Source organism: Haemorhous mexicanus, chromosome 16, assembly GCF_027477595.1.
Source record: "Haemorhous mexicanus isolate bHaeMex1 chromosome 16, bHaeMex1.pri, whole genome shotgun sequence".
NCBI classification, from domain to species: Eukaryota; Metazoa; Chordata; class Aves; order Passeriformes; family Fringillidae; genus Haemorhous; species Haemorhous mexicanus.
In genome coordinates this window covers 978,174-1,001,630 of record NC_082356.1, presented here as the reverse complement: position 1 = coordinate 1,001,630, position 23,457 = coordinate 978,174, and the positions used below count along the sequence as shown (strand labels likewise).

The 23,457-nt window shown below is 53.6% G+C and overlaps 2 protein-coding genes across 2 annotated transcripts in view; one reads left to right on the top strand and one right to left on the bottom strand.

Annotated features, from left to right (window-relative positions):
- The window catches only part of LOC132334522 (low affinity immunoglobulin gamma Fc region receptor III-like), a 93,832-nt gene that overhangs the window by 57,481 nt on the left and 12,894 nt on the right, over positions 1-23,457 (top strand). The window lies entirely within an intron of this gene.
- Positions 10,797-11,730, bottom strand: LOC132334499 (olfactory receptor 14A16-like). Its single transcript, XM_059860613.1, has one exon. It carries the CDS (start codon positions 11,727-11,729, stop codon positions 10,797-10,799), a length of 933 nt encoding a protein of 310 aa, XP_059716596.1. The 5' UTR covers position 11,730.

Here is a 23,457-nt window from a genome sequence, read left to right as displayed (position 1 = left end):
CACTGAGCGCTGCTCTGCCAGACATGCTGGAACTCCAGTATGAGCTGGAGTCAAAGGTAGCAAAGTGCTTTGCCACTGTTGACATTGCCAACATGTTTTTCTCCACTCCTCTGGCAGCAGAATGCAGGCCTCAGTTTGCTTTCACCTGGAGAGGTGTGCAGTACACCTGGAACTGATTGCCCCAGAGGTGGAAGCACAGCCCCACCATCTGCCATGGACTGATCCAGGCTGCACTGGAAAAGGGTGAGGCTCCAGAACATCTGCAGTACATCAGTGCAGTACATCAGTAGTACTGCAGTACATCAGTGACATCATTGGGGGAACACGGCAAAAGAAATATTTAAAAAAGAGAGAGGATCATCCAAATTCTGCTGGAAGCTGGCTTCTCTGACAAGAAGAGACAAGTCAAAGGACCTGCCCAAAAGATCCAGTTCCTGGGAGTAAAGTAGCAAGATGGTGTTAGATTCCAACTGAGGTCATCAACAAGATCACTGCAATGTCTCCACCAACCAGCAAGAAGGGAACACAAGCTTTTGCCACAGGGTTTTGGAGAATGAACATTCCCGAGTACAGCCAGATTGTGAGCCCTCTCTACCTGGTCACCTGCAAGAAGAACAATTTCCACAAGGGCCCTGGAGCAGCAGGAAGCCTTTGCCCAGATCACGCAGGAGATCACTCATGCCGTAGCCCTTGGCCCAGTCAGGACAGGACCAGAGGTGAAGAATGTGCTCTACTCTGCAGCTGGGAGCCATGGTCTGTCCTGGAGTCTTTGGCAGAAGGTGCCTGGGGAGGCTTGAGGCCGAGCACTGGGATTCTGGAGCCAAAGTTACAGAGGGTCCAAAGCCAACTCCACTCCCACAGAGAAGGAAATCTTGGCCACCTATGAAGGAGTTCAAGCTGCCTCGGAGGGGATTTGGCAGAGAAGCACAACTCCTCCTGCCACCTTGACCACCAGTGCTGGGGTGGATGTTTAAAGGAAAGGTTCCCTCTACCCACCACACCACCAACACTGCATGGAGCAAGTGGATTGCTCTTATCACACAGCGAGCTCATATTGGAAACCTGAATCACCCTGGGAGTTTGGAGATAATTACAAACTGGCTGGAAGGTGAGAACTTTGGTCTCACTGACGAAGAGGAGCAGGAACAAGTGACACGAGCTGAGGAAGCTCCACCATCCAACCAACTACCAGCAGAAGAAACACGCTACGCTCTTTTCACTGAAGGTTCCTGTTGCATTGAAGGGATGAACCAGAAATGGAAAGCAGCCGTATGGAGCCCCACATGACAGGTTTCACAAGCTACCAAAGGAGAAGGTGGATCAAGTCAACTTGCTGAACTCAAGGCCATTCAGCTGGCCCTGCACATTGCTGAAATGAAAAAGTGGCCAAAGCTCCACCTTTATACTGATTTGTGGATGGTAGCCAATGCTCTTTGGGGCTGGCTGGAAAGGTGGAAAAAGGGCAACTGGCAGCATAGAGCAAAGCCAGTCTGGGCTGCTGATGAGGGGAAAGACATTGCCTCTGGGGTAGCAAATCTATCTGTGAAAGTCTGTCATGTAGATGCCCATGTCCCCAAGAGTAGAGCCAATGAGGAGCACCGAAGCAATGAGCAGGTAGGTCAGGCTGCAGAGATAGAGGTGTCAAAGATAGACTTAGATTGGCAACATAAGGTGGAGTTGTTCCCAGCTCGATGGGCCCATGATGCCTCAGGTCATCAGGGCAGAGATGCCACCTATGAGTGGGCATGAGACCGAGGGGTGGATCTAACCATGGACAGTATTTCTCAGGTTATCCATGACTGTGAGATGTGTGCTGCCATCAAGCAGGCCCAGCGGGTGAAGCCCCTATGGTATGGTGGGCGGTGGTCCAAGTACAGGTATGGGTAGGCCTGGCAGATTGACTACATCACACTGCCCCCGACACGCCAGGGCAAGCGCTACATGCTGACCATGGTGGAAGCCACCACAGGATGGTTGGAGATCCATCCTGTGCCTCACACCACTGCCCAGAACACCTCCTGGGCCTGGAAAAGCAAGTCCTGTGGAGACATGGTACCCCTGAGAGGATTGAGTCAGACAACGGGACTCATTTCAAGAACAGCCTTATCAACACCTGGGCCAGGGAGCATGGTACACTAAGTGGGTGTACCATATCCCCTACCATGCACCAGCTGCAGGGAAAGTGGAGAGGTGGACTACTAAAAACCCAGCTGAAAGCCTTGGGTGGGGCATCCTTCAAAAATTGGGAGCAGCATTTAGCAAAGGCTACCTGGTTAGGCAACACCTGAGGTTCCACCAACCAAGCAGGTCCCGCCCAGTCTGAGTCCCTGAATATAATTGTTGGAGATAAGATCCCAGTGGTACATGTCAGAGGTCTGTTAGGGAAGACTGTGTGGATCAATTCTGCCTTGAGTACAGACAAACCCATCTGTGGGGTTGTCTTTGCTCAGGGACCAGGTTGCACATGGTGGATAATGCAGAGAGATGGAACAACACAATGTGTACCTCAGGGAGATCTGATTGTGGGGTGAGAATGATATGCAAATATCACTGTTTGTTGGATGTTACTGCCATTGTCTGTACATTAAACCACACAGACAGGAGATAGAAAGAAATGCCTGTCAAAGGTCTGAGCAGGTGAAAGATGGAGAAAGAAATGTGTAAGTGTTGAAGGTCTGAGCAAGTGAAAGATGGAGTTTTGAGTGAGTGAAGTGAAAGTGAGGAATCCTGCAGCTCTGTAGTATGGGGCCTAGATTCAGTAGTCCAGTGTAGAGATGTGATGAAGGCATGATGGGTATTGCTTGTAATTTCTGGGGTAACAGATAAATGTTTATGTGAATAAAATGCATGATGTGTGGTAGTATATTGACAATATGGAGATAAGGAGTGGAATGTCCTAGGGTGACGTTATGATGCTTGTATCCCCATTTGTGTCTCCAAATTTTTTCTTGGACTGTTTTTCCTTTCCCTTTTTTGGACCTACTCGAACCTGCTCTGGACTGGGACCTGGGAAACGCCAAGTTTGTACCTTGTGGCTGCAGCAGCTACCCCAGCACCGGAGGGACTGATAACAGAGCGACCACCCCCAAGAGAGACTTTCTGAATTTGTCATCTTTTTCAGTACGGTGACAGAGTGGTGCCACCCAATATTGTTCATTTTGTGTGCTTGGGGAGTGCTGTGCCTGTTAAATAAACAGGTTCTTTCCACTTCTCTCCGAGGAATCCTTCCCAAACTGGTTAGAAGAAAAGCCGTGTGAGTTTGGTTTCTAGAGGAGCCCCTTTTGAAAGTTTTCTCCCAAATTTGCCCAAAACCAGGACACCTCCAAAATTCCTTATATCCAAAGACAGCTCTCAGACAAAAGCTACCAGGACTGTCTAGGATCCCTAGGCTTCCTGAGGGCCAGTTCTCACCTGCCTGTGAAACACTGGGGCTCTCTACTTTACTTCCTATGGAAAAGAACTGTCCTTCTTGTCTAAGTGCTCATGGAGAAAAGTGGGATTTGGCCTCCCAGACTCTATCTATCCAAGGATTGGTCCCAGACAAAAGCTGCCGAGACAAACAGGTCTGGCTGGCCTTGGCCTCCTTGGGGCTGCCTCTAATCAGCCTTTGAAACACTGGGGCTCTGCCATTTCCTTCCTGTGCAGAAGAGCTGTCATTCTGGTCCAGGCACTCATGGCTGAAATGGAATTCCACTTCCAAAACTCCCCAAATATCCAAGGGTTGCTTTCAGACAAAAGCTGCAAGGACAGACAGGTCTGGCTGGCCTTGGCCTCCAGTGCCTGCCTCTCATCTGCCTTCAAAACCCTGGGGCTCTGTGGTTTCCTTCCTGTAGGAAAGAACCAAACCGTCCTTCTTGTCCAGGCGCCCATGTCCTCAAGCACATAAGCACTGTATAGGGACAGAGGAGCTCTGTGCTCAGTGGGGTGCAGACTGAGGACAGAAGGGGAGAGCCCTGGGAGGGACTGAAGGGTGGATTCAGAGATGGTGGATCCTTTTGACATAGTAGAGAACAGCCTGAAAAAGAAAAAAATCAATGCAGCTAAGGAGGCCCAGATTGGGAAAAAAGAGCAAGGAATTTCCCTGCCAGGGCAGGGCTGTGGAGCAACACATCCCTCAGAAGGAGCCTGGGTCAGCCCAAGGCTTTGTGTGGGCAGGCAGAGGCAGGCAGGAGGCAGAGCTGTCAGCAAAGGAAGGGGCCAGCCAGGTGGGGCAGCCGGGGGATGAGCACAGCCTGCAGGGACAGAGGCGCAGGGCAGGGACACCGTAGCACAGCCTGGGCTGCACAGGGCACAGGCATGGGCAGCAGCTGCCAGGCCCTGACAGAGCCAACTTGGGCAGCACTTTGGCCATGGCTGCTGGGCCTGGGCCTGAGCCAGGAGCAGGAGACAAGTGACCCTTGCAGGCCTGGGGCCTCATGGCCTCCTTGTCCCTGCTCAGCAGCCTGGCAGGGGCCGCCCCATGCTCCTGCCCTTGGCACTGCACATCCCCACATGCCAGTGCCCATCCCGGGAAGAGCCCTGAGCAAGGAGGGAGGGACAGGATCTGCCTGGCCAGGGGCTGGGGCTCAGGCCTTGGCCCTTTGCATTCCTGGAACACATCTAGCTTTGCTCAGCCCCAGAGACACCTTTGCCTTGTCTGTCCCCAGCTGTCATCACTGCTGTTATGAACAAAAAAAGGGTTACCCATTTTTTTTCCAAAAGTTGTAGAATTACAAGTTTAACCAGTTCTGGCAGAGGAGTGCTTTTGTTAGCTGCTTGTTGTAATCACCTGTTAAGTATCGGGTCCTTAGCCATCTATGGTTGAGAATTCACTCTATTGTATCAGCATCATCCTGCTTGTGGCCAGGTGGGAGGATGGCATCCCCCCGGATGGTGGAGGGGAGGGAACCAGGAGTTGATATGCAGATAAGTTTAGAGCCAAAATGCAATGGGGCAAGCCCCCATTCCAAACACAATTAATAAACCCCTAAACCAGCGAGCCAATATGGAATTCAGAGATCAAAGTGGTCTCTAGACATCAGGGGTGAGGTGAGAAGCCAGCAGAGACTCTGAAAACCTTAATGGTCGCTCACCACAACTTGAGAAGATGTTGATTAGAGGCAGGACCCAAGGCTGCCAACTCAAAAGTGGGATTCTGGGGGTGCATAAACTTTCCCCTGCTGATGTAAGGCTGGACTCTCCAGCTTTGCCCCCCGGGGGCCAAAGCTGCCATTTGCCTCCTCCTCTGAGGCACTCCAGGGAGCTGCAACGGCAAACCCGTGGAACTGTTGGGTCCCTCAACCTTGAGCTGTTCACTTTTAATAAAGGCATCAAAAAAGGAGAGATATCTCCTGCCCTGTTTATTTGAACTGCCTCCAGTGTTCTGCTGTAACTAGAACCTGGGGATACTTTCTCAGTCGTGTCCCTCAGTGGGACCCATTAAAACTTGAAGAAGCTTTGGAGTTTAAATTTAAAAGTTTGAGTTCCTGAGAAGGTTTTTGAAGACACTCTCAGGGACTGAATCTGATGTAAGCAACATCAAAGCCCTGAGAGTGTCATTAAAGTTTTCCTAATCTAGTTATGGAAAAAGATTTCAAAGACCTTGTAAGAAATACACATTCCTATTTTAACGAGTGTATTTTATTACTGTTCTCTTTAGAGCAGAGGTGATTGCAGCAATCTGTGATTGATATTGACCCAGAGTCTCTCCTCAGGAGCTCTGGCCTGCTCACAGAAGCTGTGCCTTGAGCTGTAGGAGACACTGGGACATCCTGGGACATACTGGGAGTGACACTGGGGAGGAGTAGGACAAACTGGGGACACTGGGGACATTGTGGAGAAGACTGGGGACACTGGGGCATCCTGTGGATGACATTGGGGGTGAACAGGAAGGGACTGGGAATAAACTCCGGTGTATTAGGAGGGATTGGAGGGGCACTGGGGTTGTACTGGATTCTGCTTGGGATGAACTGGGCTGTACTGGGAGGGACTGGAGAGGTTGAATGGGCAGTTCCCGCCTCCACCGCATCCCATTTGCCAAAGCTCCCACCCATCAATACCAGCAGCCAATCAGCGCTGGGATCAGGGTCTCAAGGGCGGTGCCAAGCATGGCTGCCATTTTTTCTTTTTGCATACAACTCCTGTCATGCCCCACGGTTTGATTGAGCCCCACTAGGGCCGAGAATACAACACCCGTCATGCCCCGCGCTCCATAGAACCCTGGGATCCGCCCTCCATCTGTCCCGTAAGTGTCCCCCAGACCCACCAGGATCCCTCAGTGCCCCCTCAGCGTCCATTCGGGACCCCCCTAAAAGCGTCCCTGGACCCCCTGAGTGCTCCCCCTGAGTGCATCCCACAGATGCCCGGCACAGCCACTTCTGGGAATTCATTTCCTCTCAGCCCCCGCTGCCCCAGAGCCCCTCAGAACACAGTCCCGCGCCTAAAGCTGCTGCCCTGCCCTGCGCCCTAAACAGCCCACTTAGAGCTCCCCGAGCGCCCCGAAAGTGCTCCCAAGCCGTTTAAGTTCCCCCGAGAACCTCAAGTTGCGGCTCGGACTCAAAAGTTCCCCCCACGATCCTTCCTGGACCCCCAAACATCGTGTTTGACCCACTTCCGGGACTACTGCGCCCACGATGCACCGCGGCGCAAGCCCAGAGCTATTCCAGCCGGGACTTCATCTCCCGTAATGCTCCACGACCCGCCGAGAGCCATTGCGGGTTCACCCAGAACTCCCGTGATGCTTCGCGGCCCCGTTCAACCGAATGATACCCGCGCCTACAACTCCCATCACCCCCCGCGCCCCAGAGAGCCCCGTTCGAGTCCCCCAGGGGCCCGCCCGGACCCCGAAGGGCCCCAAATTCCCCTCCCTGACCTCCAAGGGCCCCCCTGGATCCCCAAGTGCTGCCCCAGACCCCGAACTGTCCCTCAGAATCCCTGAGTGCCACTCCAAGGGCCTACTCGGCTCCCCCAAGTGTTCTCCAGAGCCTCAAGTTCTCTCTGAATCCCCTCCTGAGACCCAAAACTGCCCCAAATGTGCCCCAGAAATGTCTCTGTGGACCCCAGAGTGGCCCCTTTTATGCTGCCTGAGAAAATGCTAAATAAAATGGTAGGTGTACTAAATTATTAGCATAAAGAAGGAGAAATCAGTAGCCAATAGGTGGAAAATTATTAATGAAGGAAAATATATGACTTTAAACTAATGACAAATCATTTTTTTAGTTGCTAAAAATGTATACGTTTTTTATGCAGACATAAAAATATAGTACAAGGCTATTATAAATAAGATAACTATATTTATAATTTTATTAAATAAATTTATTTTATACAGAAAAATTCTATGATTTTTTATATGTTTTGGCATGTCAGTCCCAGGTGGGCGATGTCAGACATGGTGAGGCTAGGGGTGAGGAGCAGCTTCTCCAAACAGACTCAGCTTGCAAGGAGCTCATTCTTCTCCAGTCCCAGACCTCCTAAGGAGACATTCAGCATCAAGATCACTTAGGAATGCTTCTATCCCCTCTTCTCTGAAATGAAAAGTAAAAAAAATATTTCCCTGACTAAAACGAAAAATAATGAGGTGCACTTTGGAATCTTCCTCCTTATCAGAACTCCAAGCTCTCCCCAATCTCTGCTCAAGCTTTGGAGACTCAAAGACAATGGAAGGGAGACAAAGAGCTCCTGAGGGCTTTCTGTATTTTAATCAGCCCCACGGTGGATTTGGGGCTGGGTCCAGGAGCCTCAGGCACTGAGAGAAGGAGGAAGAAGCTGCTCAAGGAGTCAGCAGCAAAACTCCAAGTGCCTTGGAGCATGGCTGGGCCCCAGGGAGGGCAGGGAGTGCCAAAGGCTGCCCAGGGAGTGCTGAGAGCAGATCCTTGAGGGCAGGAGTGCAGGGAGCCCAAGGCTCTGGGCAGGGAACTGCAATGCTGAGCAAGGCCTGGCTTGGCTGCAGGAAGCAGAAAGGCCAAGCCCTGAGCCCAGCCTGGGCCAGCAGGGCCCGTCCCTCACGGCTGGCTCGGGGCTCTTTGTGGGGCAGGGGGATGTGAGGGGCAGCAAGGACAAACGCCATCAGCCTGCAGCCCCTGCCAGCCTCCCGAGGAGGCCGAGGGAGAACCAAAGTGCAGCCCCTGCCAGGAAAGTTCCTCCTGTTGGGCCTCCGGAGGCGCTGCCCGAGCCCAGGGCACAAAGGCCTGGGTGCCTGTGGCCCTGCCAGCCCTGCCCAGCCCTTGGCCATCTGTCCTGCAGGCTGTGCCCCCTGGGCGTGCTGCTCCTCTGCCCTGGCCGGCTGCACTCACCCATCTCGCTGTGCCCCAGCATTTCTCACCCAGCGTTTCTGGGCCCTCCCTGGGCTCCCTGCACCCAGCACTGCTGGCTCCTGGCACACAGAGCCCAGCCATGGCCCAGCCTCACGCTGGGACACCTCCAGCACCAACATTCTGCCCTGGGAGGGACTTTTCTTTCTCCTCAGCTCCAGGCTGAGCCTTCCAAGCTGCACTTTGGGGAAGTTTCCTGCAATTCCCATTGCCAAGGAAAGCTCTGTCTCCTGCTGCTCACAAAGAGAGAAGGGCTGGAGGGAGATGTGGTGGTCAGAGGCTGTTTGGGGCACAGTGACCATGAAAATATAGAGTTTTTAAAATATTCCCTAAAAGAAGGAGGGGCATCCACAGCACATCTACACCTGGCTGGATGGCCAGGCCCAGAGATTGGTGGTGAACACTGCTGCATCCAGCTGGCAGCCAGCCAGCAGTGGTGCTCTCAGGGCTCTCTGCTGGGGCCAGTTCTGTTCAGTATTTTACTGACAACATGGATGAGGGTGTTGAGGCTTTCGTTAGTAAATCTGCAGATCACACCAAGCTGGGAGTGTGTGTCCTTCTGCTGGAAGGTAGGAGGGCTCTGCAGAGAGACCTGGAGCAGTTGGATGGATGGGCAGAGTCCAGTAAGATGAAGTTTAATAAGTCCAAGTGCTGAGTCCTGCATTTTGGCCACAAACCCCTGCAGGGCTACAGGCTGGGGACAGAGTGGCTGGACAGTGGCCAGGCAGTAAGGGACCTGGGGGCACTGATGGACAGCAGGCTGGACATGAGCCAGCAGTGTGCCCAGGTGGGCAAGAAGGCCAATGGCACCTGGCCTGGATCAGGAATGGTGTGGCCAGCAGGAGCAGGGCAGTGATTCCCCCAGTTTAGGAAGGACCTGGAGGGGCTGGAGCGTGTCCAAAGAAGGGAAACAAGGCTGGGGAGGGGTCTGGAGCACAAGTCCTGTGAGGAGTGGCTGAGGGAGCTGAGGTTGTTTATCCTGGAGAAGAGAAGGCTCAGGGAGACAAGGCGGTGTCAGGGCACAGGTTGGACTTGATGATCTCCAAGGTCTTTTCCAACCTTGCTGATTCTGGGATTCTCTGAAACCACCCTTGGAGCAGTTGTAGGATGTGCCCCGGGCCTCCTCTTCAGAAGCTCCAGCAGCCCAGGTCCCTCAGCTTCTCCTGCCAGCCCCAAAGCTCATCCTGTCAGTCTTGCAGAGCCTCTGCAGCTCCTCCTCATTGCCCAGAACAGGGAGCCCCAGAGCCAGACACAGCAGCCCAGATGTGCCCCCCTGGCCTGTGGTGCCTCTGGCAAGGAAGCAGCACAAGGCACTGCAGGAGCCTGCAGACAATTCCTGCAGCACTTGTGATTCCAGGACAGAACTCAAAGGTGAAGCCAAGGAAATGCTTGGGGCAGTTTGGGGGTGGCTGCCAGGCAGCCCTGGCTCTGAGCAACAGCGTCTGCAGTGGGACAGGGAACTCCCAGCTGATGGAAACAAACTTTCTGGCTGACTGCAGAGCCCAAGACAAAGCTGAGTGATTTCCATGGTGTCCCCCAGCCCTTCCTGGCCCCAGAGACTGATGGCATTTGTGCTCCCTCAGGTTCATGTCCCCACACCAACAGCATGGGGGTGCTCCCCCTGCTCTGTGCAATGCAAACAGGGGCTGCTGAGGCAGTGCTGCCGTGTCTGTGCCTGCAAGGATGGGGCACCTGTGTGAGCTGGGGGAGAGGCCAGGGCTGCAGAGGGGGGATGTTGTTGGCAGCTCCATGAGGACGCTCTGGGACGCTGCCCTCGGCTGTCCAGCGCAGTGGGGATGGATCAGCCCCGGCTCTGCTGCTCCTTCCTCTCTCCCCAGGGCCCTTGCAGAGCACCAGCCATGCTGTTTGCCCCCAGCCTGCCCACGGCCACCCTGGGGCTGCTCACAGGGCTTTTCTGTGCTGAGCATTGGCCTGGGTGTTTTCTTGAGAGGGCCTGGGCAAGGAGCCTGGAGCCCCCAGGGCCTGGCCTGAGCTGTCAGCGCTGCCCCAGCAGTGCCCATGGCCTGTCCCTGCTGCAGCCCTGGCACTGCCACCCCCAGGGCTGTGCCCGGCCCCGAGAGCACTCAGGCCCTACAGCAACACCAGGGCCACCAGGGCAGCGGGGCAGGGCCACGGGAGCAGCACAGGCAGCAGCAAGGGCTGCTGCTGCTGGGCACAGCTGCTGTGCCAGCACTGATCTGCCCCCAGCTCTGCACACAGACATTGCTGCTGCAGCTCCAGAGGAGGCAATAAAATGGGGATCTGTGGTGAAAACTCTGCTGGGAGATCCTTTAGTTCATTTGAAGCCACCAAGAGCACAGCTCCTCACTGACACAGATGGAGGCCAGAGCATAGTTGGAGAGAATCAAAATGATAAGTGGCTGAAACAATGGCCTTTGTTTAGGGAGAATATTAGAAAAATGAAAACAGACGAAAAAAATAACCAAACCATCAGAACTATCAAAGATTACTTTAATTACAAGTGATTTGCAGAAATTGGCAATTGGTTTAATGCTTCTGTAATTGTCCAATCATCAGTCTCCACACTGCAGCCTTGAGCTCCTGGTTCCTCAGGCTGTAGATGAGGGGGTTCAGGGCTGGAGGCACCACCGAGTACAGAACTGACACTGCCAGATCCAGAGATGGGGAGGACATGGAGGGGGGCTTCAGGTAGGAAAAAAAGCCAGTGCTGACAAACAGAGAGACCACAGCCAGGTGAGGGAGGCAGGTGGAAAAGGCTTTGTGCCGGCCCTGCTCAGAGGGGATCCTCAGCACAGCCCTGAAGATCTGCACATAGGAGTAAACCATGAACACAAAACAGCCAAAGGCTAAAACAACACTAACAGCAAGAAGCCCAAGTTCCCTGAGGTAGGATTTGGAGCAGGAGAGCTTGAGGCTCTCTGGGATTTCACAGAAGAACTGGCCCAGGCTATTGCCATGGCACAGGGGCAGGGAAAATGTATTGGCCATGTGCAGCAGAGCATTGAGAAAGGCACTGGCCCAGGCAGCTGCTGCCATGTGGGCACAAGCTCTGCTGCCCAGGAGGGTCCCGTGGTGCAGGGGTTTGCAGATGGACACGTAGCGGTCGTAGCACATTATGGTCAGGAGGGAAAACTCGGCTCCAAAGAAGAAGAAAACCAGAAACACCTGTGCAGCATATCCTGAGTAGGAGATGTCCCTGGTGTCCCAGAGGGAATTGTGCATGGCTTTGGGGACAGTGGTGCAGATGGAGCCCAGGTCGCTGAGGGCCAGGTTGAGCAGGAAGAAGAACATGGGCGTGTGCAGGTGGTGGCCGCAGGCTACGGCGCTGATGATGAGGCCGTTGCCCAGGAGGGCAGCCAGGGAGATGCCCAGCAAGAGGCAGAAGTGCAGGAGCTGCAGCTGCCGCGTGTCTGCCAGTGCCAGCAGGAGGAAGTGGCTGATGGAGCTGCTGTTGGACATTTCTTCACTCTGGGTATTGTGAGCTGTTCAAAGACGACATTGACAATTTGGACAAAGTAGCTTGAGTCACTCCTATCCTGTTTTATTACACAATCCCTCAAAATTGCTTCTCTTTCTTTGTGGAAATTTCATTTACTTTTTACGTTTTTTTTCTTTAAGTTTAGGCTTGGGCTGCTAAGTAACTGTGTTTTTTAGAAGGGGCAAAATCCTGTTCTTAGCATTGCTCTCAGCCTGAACACTGTGGAGCCCAGAGGGAAAATACAGCTCCCTGTGCCCCAGTGCAGTCAGACCTGCTGGTCCCACACAGGTGTCCTCTGCTGATTTTACCTCCTTCTAGAACAGCATGGACAAATTTAAACTAGTTAAAAATAACGTGGCCTTTTGGAAGACTCCAGCTTCAAAAACAGTCTCCCCAAACTCTTCGCACTTTCCCTATGCACTGAAAGTTGAGGGATGCCAAGGGTTTTTATGGCTCTCTGCTGCCTGGAGTTGTGCCTACTGGGAGCTGTTTCTCTCTATCCAAGCCCTGTCCCTGCCAGTGATGCCAGAGCCCATCCCAGCCCTGGGGGCTCAGCTCTGCCCTGCAGACCCCTCCCAGCACAGGGCACTGCCCAGGGGCATCTCCCTGGCAGCAGGGCCTTAAAGGCAGGGAAGGCAAACAGAGAGGCTGCAAGCCAAGGTGCTGCTGCTGCTGTCTGTAGGGAGAGGAGTCTGAGGAGGCACTTTCTGAGGGAAATCTGAGGCACATCTGCTGATGCCCAGGGTGACAGTGCAGGAGTCTCAGTGACACAGCCAAAGCTGACAGCCCCTTTCCCTTCCCTTTAAGAGAAAGGTGAGAGCAGCCCTGGCCATGCAGTGCCATCTTCACAGAAGGAGGAATCTCTTCTTGGTTTCCAAGACCTTCTTCTGTGCCAGGAGCCTGGCCCAGCTCAGCAGCACAGACACAGCACAAGGACTTTAATGACTCTCTCAGGGATTTGGTGTTGTTTACATCAGACTCAGTCCCTGAGAGTGTCTTCAAAAAACTTCTAAAGAATTAAGAGTTAAATTTAAACTCCAAAGTTTCGTGAAGTTTTAATGGGTCCCACTGAGGGGCACAACTGAGAAAGTGTCCCCAGATTCCAGTTAGAGCAGAACACTGGAGGCACTGATTACAGCTGGGGACAAACAAGGCAAAGGTGTCTCTGGTGCTGAGCAAAGCTGGATGTGTTTCAGGAATGCAAAGGGCCAAGGCCTGAGCCCCAGCCCCTGGCCAGGCAGATCCTGTCCCTCCCTCCTTGCTCAGGGCTCTTCCCGGGATGGGCACTGGCATGTGGGGATGTGCAGTGCCAAGGGCAGGAGCATGGGGCGGCCCCTGCCAGGCTGCTGAGCAGGGACAAGGAGGCCATGAGGCCCCAGGCCTGCAAGGGTCACTTGTCTCCTGCTCCTGGCTCAGGCCCAGGCCCAGCAGCCATGGCCAAAGTGCTGCCCAAGTTGGCTCTGTCAGGGCCTGGCAGCTGCTGCCCATGCCTGTGCCCTGTGCAGCCCAGGCTGTGCTACGGTGTCCCTGCCCTGCGCCTCTGTCCCTGCAGGCTGTGCTCATCCCCCGGCTGCCCCACCTGGCTGGCCCCTTCCTTTGCTGACAGCTCTGCCTCCTGCCTGCCTCTGCCTGCCCACACAAAGCCTTGGGCTGATACCAAAAGGGTTCATTCCATTTTTACCCTGCCTGTGAACTTTCAGCACAAGAGGAAAGCATCTGGTTTAAGGGTGCAGTAAAAGAAAAACGGACTGACTCTGGAACTTGGGGTGGGTTTTATAGAAATGGGTAAATTGTAATTTGCATTTAGCAAATGTGTAAAAGCAACACACTGGTATAATTACGTCCTCATAAGGATAGGACTTATTTCATGTTCGACCTTAGGCCAGAATAAATTATGCCCTTTTAAACACCAAATTAATGGTATGGTGACTTATTCTGATATTTTGGACATTTGGTGACAGCAGAGGCTCACAGAACCAAGGAGTTAGCTGTGACACTGTGGAACCCCATGGAACCAAAAGTCCATTGTATCAGAGCAAGGCCTCATGGAACCAAGGAGACCATTGCTGACAGTGTGGAAGCTCATGGAGCCCTGGGGTCATTGTGACACACTATGAGGCTGCATGGAATCAATGGTCCATTGGGACACTGCAGAACCTTCTGGAATCAAGAGGATCATGGTATGCTCTGGAACCTCATGGAACAAAGGATCCGTGGTGACACTGCAGTGCTCAGACCATTGGTGACAGTGTGAAAGCTCCTGGAACCAAAAGTCCATTGTGACACAGCAAGGCCTCCTGGAACCAAGGGTCCGTTGTGGCTCTGCAGGGCTTCCCAGAACCAAGCAGACCATTTGGACACTGTGGGGCCTCATGGAACCACCTGGCACTGTGACACAGTGGGGCCACATGGAGCCAAGGGGCCACTGAGATCCTCAGGAACCTCATGGAACCAAAGGTCCATTGTTCCACTGCGGGGCCCTGTAGAACCAATGGGACCATGGTGACACCGTGGTGCTCCATGGAACCAAGGGGCCATCATGGTTCTGCTTTGCCTCATGGAGCCAAGGGGCCACTAGGACCCTGCAGGGCCTGGTGGAACTAAGGCAGCCTTGTGACACTGCGGGGCCCTTGGAACCAAGGGTCCATTGGGAGATTGCAGGGCCTGATGGAACCATGGAGACCATTATGGCCCTTCAGAACCCACTGGAACCAAGGGGCCACTGTGACACTGCAGGGCCTCGTGGAATCAAGGGGACCCCAGTGACACTGTGGGGCTCCATGGGACAAAGGGGCCATTGTGACACCGTGGAACCAAGGAGGCCATCGCTCTGCTTTGGGACATCATGGAACCAAGGAGGCCATTGTGACACAGCAAGGCCTCATGGAACCATGGAGACCATTATGACACATGGGGCATTGTGGAACCAAAGGAGCATTGTGACATTGCAAGTCCTTATGGAACCAAGGGCACCACAGAGACACTGTGGGGCTGTGAGTGACCAAGGAGAGATTCTTATAGTGCAGAATCAATGAGACCATTGTGGCACTCTGGGGCATCATGGAACCACAGGTGACATTGTGACACAGCATTGCAGCATGAAACCATGGAGGCCATTTTCACACTTGGAGGCCTTGTGAAACCAAAGGGCCATTGTGGCACTTTGTGTCCCCGTGGAACCAAGGAGTCCATTGTGACACTATGAGGCCCTGTTGGGCCAAAGGGCAATTGTGGCACTGTGTGGCACCAGGGAACCAAGGGACCATTGTGACACTGCAGGGCCCCATGGAACTAAGGATTCATGGATCAGTGTGGGACTCATGGAACCAAAGGTCCATTGTGACATTGCAAGGCCTCATGGAACTAAGGGGGACAATTGTGACACTGTGGGGCCCCATGGAACCACGGGGCCAGTGTGACACAGCTGGGCCTCATGCAGCCAAGGGGCCACTGTGATCCTGAGGAGCCCAAAAGAACCCAGGGCCCATTTTGACATTCTGCAGCTGTGGAGACCCTGAGAGGCATTCCCTGGGTTAGGGAGACACAAGAAGCTTCCCTCAAAAGCTGTTTGACCCCATTGGCTCCTTCCCCTTGTCCTATGTCCCTCAGCCACTCCCTCCATATTCCCCCCTTGGCCCCCATCTTTGTACTGCCCCAATGGCACTGATCAGCCCCCACCTCTGGAGATACAGGAACCTGGACTCCCCCCAGGAGCCCTGCCTTGTGACCCGGAACATCTCACCGCACGGCTGAATTAAACATCTGTGGATACCCTGCAAAGGCCCTTTTTGCTTTCCTACCCTGGGCTTTATTAGCAGCTATTTCAGCTGCAACAATGGTCCGTTATGGCAGTGTGGACCCAAGGAGACCATGGTGACACTATAGGAAATCATGGATCCAAGGGGCCATTGTGACACTGGAGAACTTCATGGAACCCAGGGTCCATTGTGACACAGCAGGGCCTCATTGAAACAAAGGAACCATTGCTGACAGTACAGAAACTCATGGATCCAAGGGGCCGTGGTGACACAGCAGGGCCACAAGGAACCCAGGAGACCAGTGACATTTAGGGACCTCATGGAACCAGGGTCAATTCTGCAGGACACTGCAGAAACAAGGAGACCATTGTTGATGCTATGGAAGCTCATGGAACCAAGCAGCCATTGTGACACTCCAGGGCCTCGTTGAACCAGGCAGAGCATTGTGACACCACAGAACCTCATGGCACTAAGGGTTTATTGGGACACAGCAGGGCCCATGGAGCCAATTGTCCATTGTGACAATGTGGATCTGAGGAGACCATGGTGACACCATGGAAGCTCATGGAGCCATGGTTCCATTGTGACACAGCAAGGCCTTGAGGAACCAGAGACCATTGTGACATCATGGAACGTCATGGAACCAAGGGTCCATTGTCACAGTCCACAACCAAGGAGACCATTGTGACAAGTACAGAACCTCTCGTGACCAAGATTCCATTGTGATACAGTGGGGCTTCATGGAACCAAGGAACCACTGTGACACAGCAGGGACAGATGGAACCAATGGTCCATAGAGATACTGCGGATCCAAGGAGACCATGGTGATGCTGTGGAACCTCGTGGAACCAAGGGGCCGTTGTGACACTGTGGGGTCCCATGGAATCAAATATTCATGGTGACACAGCAGGGCTGCTTGTGACCAATTGTCCATTGTGACACTGCAGATCCAAGAGACCAGGGTGACACTCTGGCAGTTCATGGAACCAAGGGGCTGTTGTGACACACCAAGGCCCTGTGGAACCAAGGAGAGCATTGTGGCACTGCAGAACCAAGGAGGCCATTTTGACAGTACAGAACCCAAGGGAACCAAGGGTCCATAGTTATACAGCAGGGCCCCATGGAACCAAGGGGCCCCTGTGAAACTGTGGGGCATAATGGAGTGAAGGACACCACTGATACTGAAATCTGCTGGATACAAACTTCTGAACAGAGTTTTGAGTATTTGAAAGCAGGTATTCTTTATTACAGCATGGTGGTCACTTGGGCCATCCTTCCTCCATTCAGGTGCACTGAGCCTCAAATGACCAGAGTTTTTATCACACACACTGATTATGTATCCATTAGTTATCCCCACTTCATTTAAGTTTCTTTGACATAGTTGCATCCCTTATCACAAATCCTTACATGGTTCTTTGGGTTTTGTCTGCAACATCCAGTGTCCTTTTTAGGTGGCTGTTCTTTGACCCCCCTTTTGAGTTACAGCAGTATTGTTGTTCTGCATAACTTCTGTTTTGTCAGCCTTGCAGAGCTGAGCTGGCATCCTGCTTGCATTTTGTGTGACTTCTGTTTGCCAGAGGTACATCCTTAATCAGTTTCTCCAAGGCTGTGCTGTTCTGTTCTGCTGTCCTTGACAAGAGTAAATGTTGTTCTCTTCTCCTGTCCTTGTCTCAGTGCTCGCCCCGCATGAGGCATCTGCAACCCCCCAACCCATGGGCCTGGGGTGGGCAGGTGTTCCTGGGGGAACAGGGATGGGACAACTGGGCTGGACTGACCCAAGGGATGTTCCATTCCATGTCACACCATGATCAGCAATCACCTGAGAGAAGTGGGGGGAGAAGGGGGGTAGGGGATTAATTTCTTTTTTAAGACATTTTTCTTTCAAAACAGCACCTACACATACAGAATATTCCCCTGCCACAAGGTGGTCAAACATTTTCTGCTGGTAGGAGATTTCCTGTGGATTTGCTTTTCTTCTGTTTGTGACCTTTTCTTTTTGTGGTTTGATTTTTGGTGGGGGTTTTGTGCTGTTGAGCGTGGGTGTTGCTGTGGGTTTTTTGATTGGATTTTATTTGATTTTTTTTTTCTTTTTTTTTTTTTTATTTGGTTTGGGTTTTTCACTATTGAACTGCCTTTCCTCTGATGCATAAGTTTTTTCTGCCCTTTCTTGTGGCTTGCTTGGCACCTGATAGCAAGACAAATTTGCCAAACCCAGTCATCTTGCCCAATTACGTTTTGCAGTCACCATTAACCAGATGAGTTCAATCAGAGACTCCCTGCAATTTGGCAGCATCCACAAAGGAACTGAAAGTGCATTTCATGCAGTTGTAGACATAATAGAAATATTCCACTCTGGTGGTCAAGGGCTGGTGGCTGAGGGATGTCACCAGGGCATGGCTGCCAAGAGGACTCTGTACCATGGATGACATTTGACCCTCATTGTTCAGCCAAATTCCCACCCACCCCATGTTCCACTCCTTCAGCCCAGCTCTCTCCAGTCTGGCTCTGAGGAGAGCACAGCAGACCCTGTCACAGGCCTGGCTGAAGTCTGGGCACACAACATCCCCTTCTTTTCCCTCCCACGGGGGTTCTGCAGTCCCTGCCCTGTCCTGCCAGTGCCTGGAACGGCTGCAGGAGGATTTGCCACATCCCCTTCCCTGCTGAGCCTGACCAGGCTGTGGCTCTCCCAGTCCCCCTCCCTGCCCTGTTTGCAGACTGGTTCTATGTCTGCCCTTCCCAAGGGCCCAGGACCCTCTGGCATGGCTCTGGCCTTTCCAAGGGGTCTGAGAGAGGTCCCACAGTGACACCGCCCAGCCTTCTCAACATTGCTGACACCAGAGGCCTTTTCCATATCTCTCAGTTCCAGGTCAGTGCCCAGAACACACACAGCACAGCCCTGTCCAGGTCCTCGGGGTGGTTCAGAAGGGAGGCAGCTCTGATTTCTTCCCACAGACTCCCACTCCAGTGGTGTCTCTGTGCAGTCCTGGGCTGCCCTGATGTCCTGGTTTAGGTCAAATTTAGGGAGGAAACCTCCAAAGGGGTCCATCTAGAAAACAAATTTAAGCAGCCCCTCCCCCCACTTGTTGAGGAGACAAAAATCTCCTTTGAGAAAAGTGGATAAAACTGTTTATTTAACAAGCAAAGTACTCAAACATGAAAAAAAATGAATAATATTAAACAAATCAAATCTCTCGCTGTTCTGAAGAGATGGCAAATTCAGAAAGTCATTCTGGGGTTTGCAGAGCCCTTCCATGGGCTGTGGCTCAGCTCCCTCAGTCCCTCTGGCACTGGAATGCCGTGTCCCGGGCCCTGGTGGGCCACAGTCCTGAGCTCCCAGGGTTCTTCTGGGTTTTCGGTCCAGACCATGGCTGAACAGTTCCAAGGAAAGGAAAAACCACAGTCCAGAGACTTTCTCTGCCTCAGCCAGCTAAAATAAACTAACTAAAAGCAAAGGAGAGCTCTTTCCTGCTTGCTGCCTGTGCTGCAGATCAACACACAGAGAGAGAAAGAATTCCAGGGCAGTGGAAATGAAGCTTCTGCACACACAGACTGCACACTGTGACTTCCCTGCCTTTGTTCTTGGGAACAGTCTTAAAGGTGCAGAACCTATTTCTGGGCTAAACAGACACATGGGGATACAATTCAGCATCATAAAGCCACCCCAGGACACCTGGGCACTTTCTCTGGAGCCCCCCTGCCCTGGATGTTTCTTTCCATGCAATCCTCACCACAACCCAGCAAAGAATTCAGGTGGTTTCCCACAGGACGTTACTCTCAGAGTGAAGTGGCCTCAAGGCACTGTTTGTGCCACTGGAATTGTGCCACCCCCGGGTGCTGCTGATGGTGTCTGTGCTCACTGGGGTTCATCTCCCCCCACACACACGATGCACTGCTGAGATCTCCTCAGTACAGAGCAGACATGGCCAGCTGGCCTGGTCACTTGGTATCCCTCTGTGCAGGGACAAACAACCTCCTGCAGGTGGGGAGAGGCCAGTGCTGGCAATGGTGGTTGCAGGGGCTGGTGTGGGACAATTGCCCTGGGGCACCTTCCCAGGCTGTCCCCAGAACAAAGACACAGCCCAGGCCCTGCTCTGTTGCTCCCTCAGGTCCATGCCAGGAGCTCTGGCTGTGCCAGGACATTGCTGTGAGCCCCCCCTGCACACTCCCCTCTGCCCCAGGCACTGGGCTTTGCTGTGCCAGGGCATTCCTGGGGCACACTGCTGACAGCAGCTCTGGAGGAGAGCAAAGCCTCCCTGCCCTGCCTCAGGAGATGGCCTTGGCTGATGGAGCTGCTGTGCTGGAGCCCAGCTGTGTCCCAGCAGTGCCCATGGCCTGTCCCTGCCTGTGGCCACAGCAGGGACACGCAGCAGGACAGTGACCAAGCTGCCAGAGCACTCCGGCCTTACAGCCACAGCAGGGCTGGGAAGGACAGGCTGGAGTTGGGCAGGGCAGCTCTGAAAGGACCAACCCCTGCTGCTCCCTGCCCGTGCTGCTCTGCTGGGACTCTTTTCCCCTTCTCCCCTCTAACTTCATGCAGGTCTCTGAGCTGGGATCCCAGATAAAACAGGCACTGCAAGGTAGTTTCTTTTCTTCAAATGCAGCGATAGCACAAACCCTGGTTTACAGAGCTTCTGGGTCAAGATCAAGAGGCAATCAGTGAATTTGATGGGGGGATTAAAGAGTTTCATTGAGGATATTTTTATGAGAGAAAAACCCACTGAACATTACCAAAGCCATCGGAAGGCCTGTTGGGCCTTTCATGAGTTCCATTCCAAAAGATATGCAGAAGAAAATGGGAAATTGGTTGCTTCAGAAATCATCCAGTCATCATTTTCCTCAGGGCATCCTTGAGCTCCTGGTTCCTCAGGCTGTAGATGAGGGGGTTCAGGGTTGGAGGCACCACCGAGTACAGAACTGACACTCCCCGATCCAGGGATGGGGAGGAGATGGAGGAAGGCTTCAGGTAGGCAAAAGTGCCAGTGCTGAGGAACAGGGAGACCATGGCCAGGTGAGTGAGGCAGGTGGAAAAGGCTTTGTGCCATCTCTGATCAGAGGGGATCCTCAGCACGGCCCTGAAGATCTGCACATAGGAGAAAACAATGAACACAAAACAGCCAGACTGAATAAACACTTTCAGGAAGAAGTCCAACTTCCCTGAGGTAGGATTTGGAGCAGGAGACCTTGAGGATGTGTGAATTTGAGAACTGGCCCGGGACATTGCCCTGGCACAGGGGCAGGCAAAATGTCTTGGCTGTGTGCAGCAGAGCAGTGAGAAAGGCACTGGCCCAGGCAGCTGCTGCCGTGTGGGCACAAGCTCTGCTGCCCAGGAGGGTCCCGTAGTGCAGGGGTTTGCAGATGGACACATAGCGGTCATAGCACATGATGGTCAGTAGAGAAAACTCTGCTGACATAAAGAAGAGAAAGAAAAACCACTTAGCAGCACATCCTGAGTAGGAGATCGTCCTGTGTTGTAGTGTGTTTTTATACTTTGTAATACTTTGAAGTAGTCTGGTTTTTGTATCCCCATATTTTTCCCAAATAGTTTATCCCAGATTGTACCCCCTTTCCTTTACCTATGTAATCTCACTCCCTTGATGAGATAATTCCCAAATCCCCACCCTGGCTCTCTGTCAATCACTCAGCATCCCATCCCCTCCATCTAGAAGCTTCGGTCCAAGACATTGAGTGATTAGCCAGAGGCCAGGGGTCAGCCCCCCCCAAGACTTGCCCTATATGCTGTCCTAAATGTCTATCCCCCAGTACCCATCCCTTTGGGTCATTTATTAGTTAGTGAAATGTTATCTACTTTTGGTTTCCACCTCCCTTTAAATGTAACCTTGGCACATCTCCCGGGGCTCTCAGCAGAGGACCCCTGAGGTGTAGGAGCTCCCCAGGCTCCTGAATAAAACCTTGGATTAACCCCTGCTAAGAGTCGGCCCTTTATCTTCCACCGATGTCTCTGGTGTCTCCTCTGCTGCAAAGGTCACTGGCCTCGCTGCCCTCAGCTCCCTCGGGGCACGAGAGAGAGTGTTCCCCGCAGTCGGCCGTGTCGGGGTTGCCCCCCCGGTGTCTGCCCACTCGGGCCTGGCCGGGGGTTCCTGAAAAGGCTCCCAGAGGGACAGAGACAGGGGGAAGCCCAGGGTGGGGGAAGCAGGGGTGAGGGGCTCGCAGGGAGGGCTGGGGGGGCTGTGCAGGATGGGGGTGTCTGGCTGTGCCTCCCCAACACTTTCACTTTGTCTCTCCTGCAGCAGAAGGAAGAGGCCATTTGACACCTTTGTCACATGGGGGATGGGTTCTTTCCTGCGGGGCACATCCAGGGTGCTCTTGTCCTTGTGGGATCCTGTCCCAGGGGGGACACATGCTGGCCCAGGGGGTCCTGTCTGGTGTGGCAGCTCCGGGAGGGTCCAGACTTCTCCCTTTTTCCTGGTCCCCTGCAGGATCTGAGCCTACAAGAGCAGCTTGGGAATGGAGCCCAGGGCAGGAAGGAGCTCCCAAACTCCTGCTCCTTGAAGCCAGTGGCCATCCAAGGGTGGGGCCCAGCCATGGCCCAGCCCCACTGCACAGGGATGGCCATTGCCCAGCCCTGCTCTGGCCAGCCCCAGGTGGCAGCCAGGACCTCAGGGTCCCCCCCACCCCCTTGGCTTTGATTCTGGCAGCTTTAGAGCTGCTGCAGAGGTGAGAATTCTGTGGGGGGAAAAGGCCTGCCTGTGGTTTGCTCAGCCCTGCAAGAAGCACAAAACCCAAAGGGAGCCCAAGCAGTGGCTCTGTGAGGGCCTTTGATGGTTTTCAGAGCAGGGCTGGCTGGAAACCTGCCCTGCAGGGGCAGCTGGGAGGGAACCAGCCCAGAAATGCAACAATTGATCATTTGTTCCTCTAGGTAAGAGACTGAGAGAGCCCCAGAACTACTGCAAATTCCACACCAATCTGCTCAACAAGCTGACCTGGACCCTCCTTCTCTAACAAAACCTGCAGCCTTCTGGAACCTCCTGGAAAGAATGTTTGGGTTCAGGCTGTAGCTGCCAAATAAGAGGGAAACGTCTAGCAATATCGAGCAGTGGCTCTGCCCCATGGCTGTGGTGGAGCTCTGGGGAGTGACCCTGTCTGGATTCCAGGTGTCCCCAAAGCTGCTGCATCCCTGTCCTCCTCAGCTGAGTGAATGGCTGAGGGTTTGCAGGAATTGTGGCATAAAGACACCAGAGGTGCTGTTGTGGACCTGAGACCCACCTGGGGTCAGGCACTGCCTTCCTTCCATTTGGGATCATGGAGAGTGGTCACGAGTGTTGCACAGGGCGCTTGCCTGGCCCCTGGCAGGGACACTGCTACAGTGCCCCTGGGCACTGGGATCCAATCTGCCATCTTGGCAGCTTCTGCCCGCTGCCGGTGGTGGTGCTGGGACCGATTGGTGCCTGTGAGTTTGCAAAGGAGCGATTTCCCCTCCTCCCTCCCGTGTGAGGCCGCCATGGCCCCTGAGGGGATGGAGCTCGACCGGGGCGCCCCCTACTGGCCAGGCGTGCTCCCTGCAGCGCCCCCTGCTGGCCGGGAGTGCTCCCTGCAGCGCCCCCTGCTGGCCAGGAGTGCTCCCTGCAGTGCCCCCTGCTGGCCGAGAGTGCTCCCTGCAGCGCCCCCTGCTGGCCAGGAGTGCTCCCTGCAGCGCCCCCTGCTGGCCGGGAGTGCTCCCTGCAGCGCCCCCTGCTGGCCGGGAGTGCTCCCTGTAGCGCCCCCTGCTGGCCGGGAGTGCTCCCTGCAGCGCCTCCAGCTGGCCACGGGTATAACTGCCACAAAAACCAACAGCGCTGAGTGGGAGGGAAAGTTCTGGTTTTGTGTTGTTTGTTCTGTTCTGGTTTATAAATTTTCCAGTAAAGAGCTGTTGTTCCTTTTCTTGCACTTTTGCTTAGAAGCCCCATCATTTTTGAAACTAAAAAAAATTTTTAATATGGGTCTTCTTTCCATT

What these genes read in the sequence shown, in the direction of transcription:
- LOC132334499 (XM_059860613.1), bottom strand. Translation starts at nt 11,729, where the DNA reads ATGTCCAACAGCAGCTCCATCAGCCACTTCCTCCTGCTGGCACTGGCA.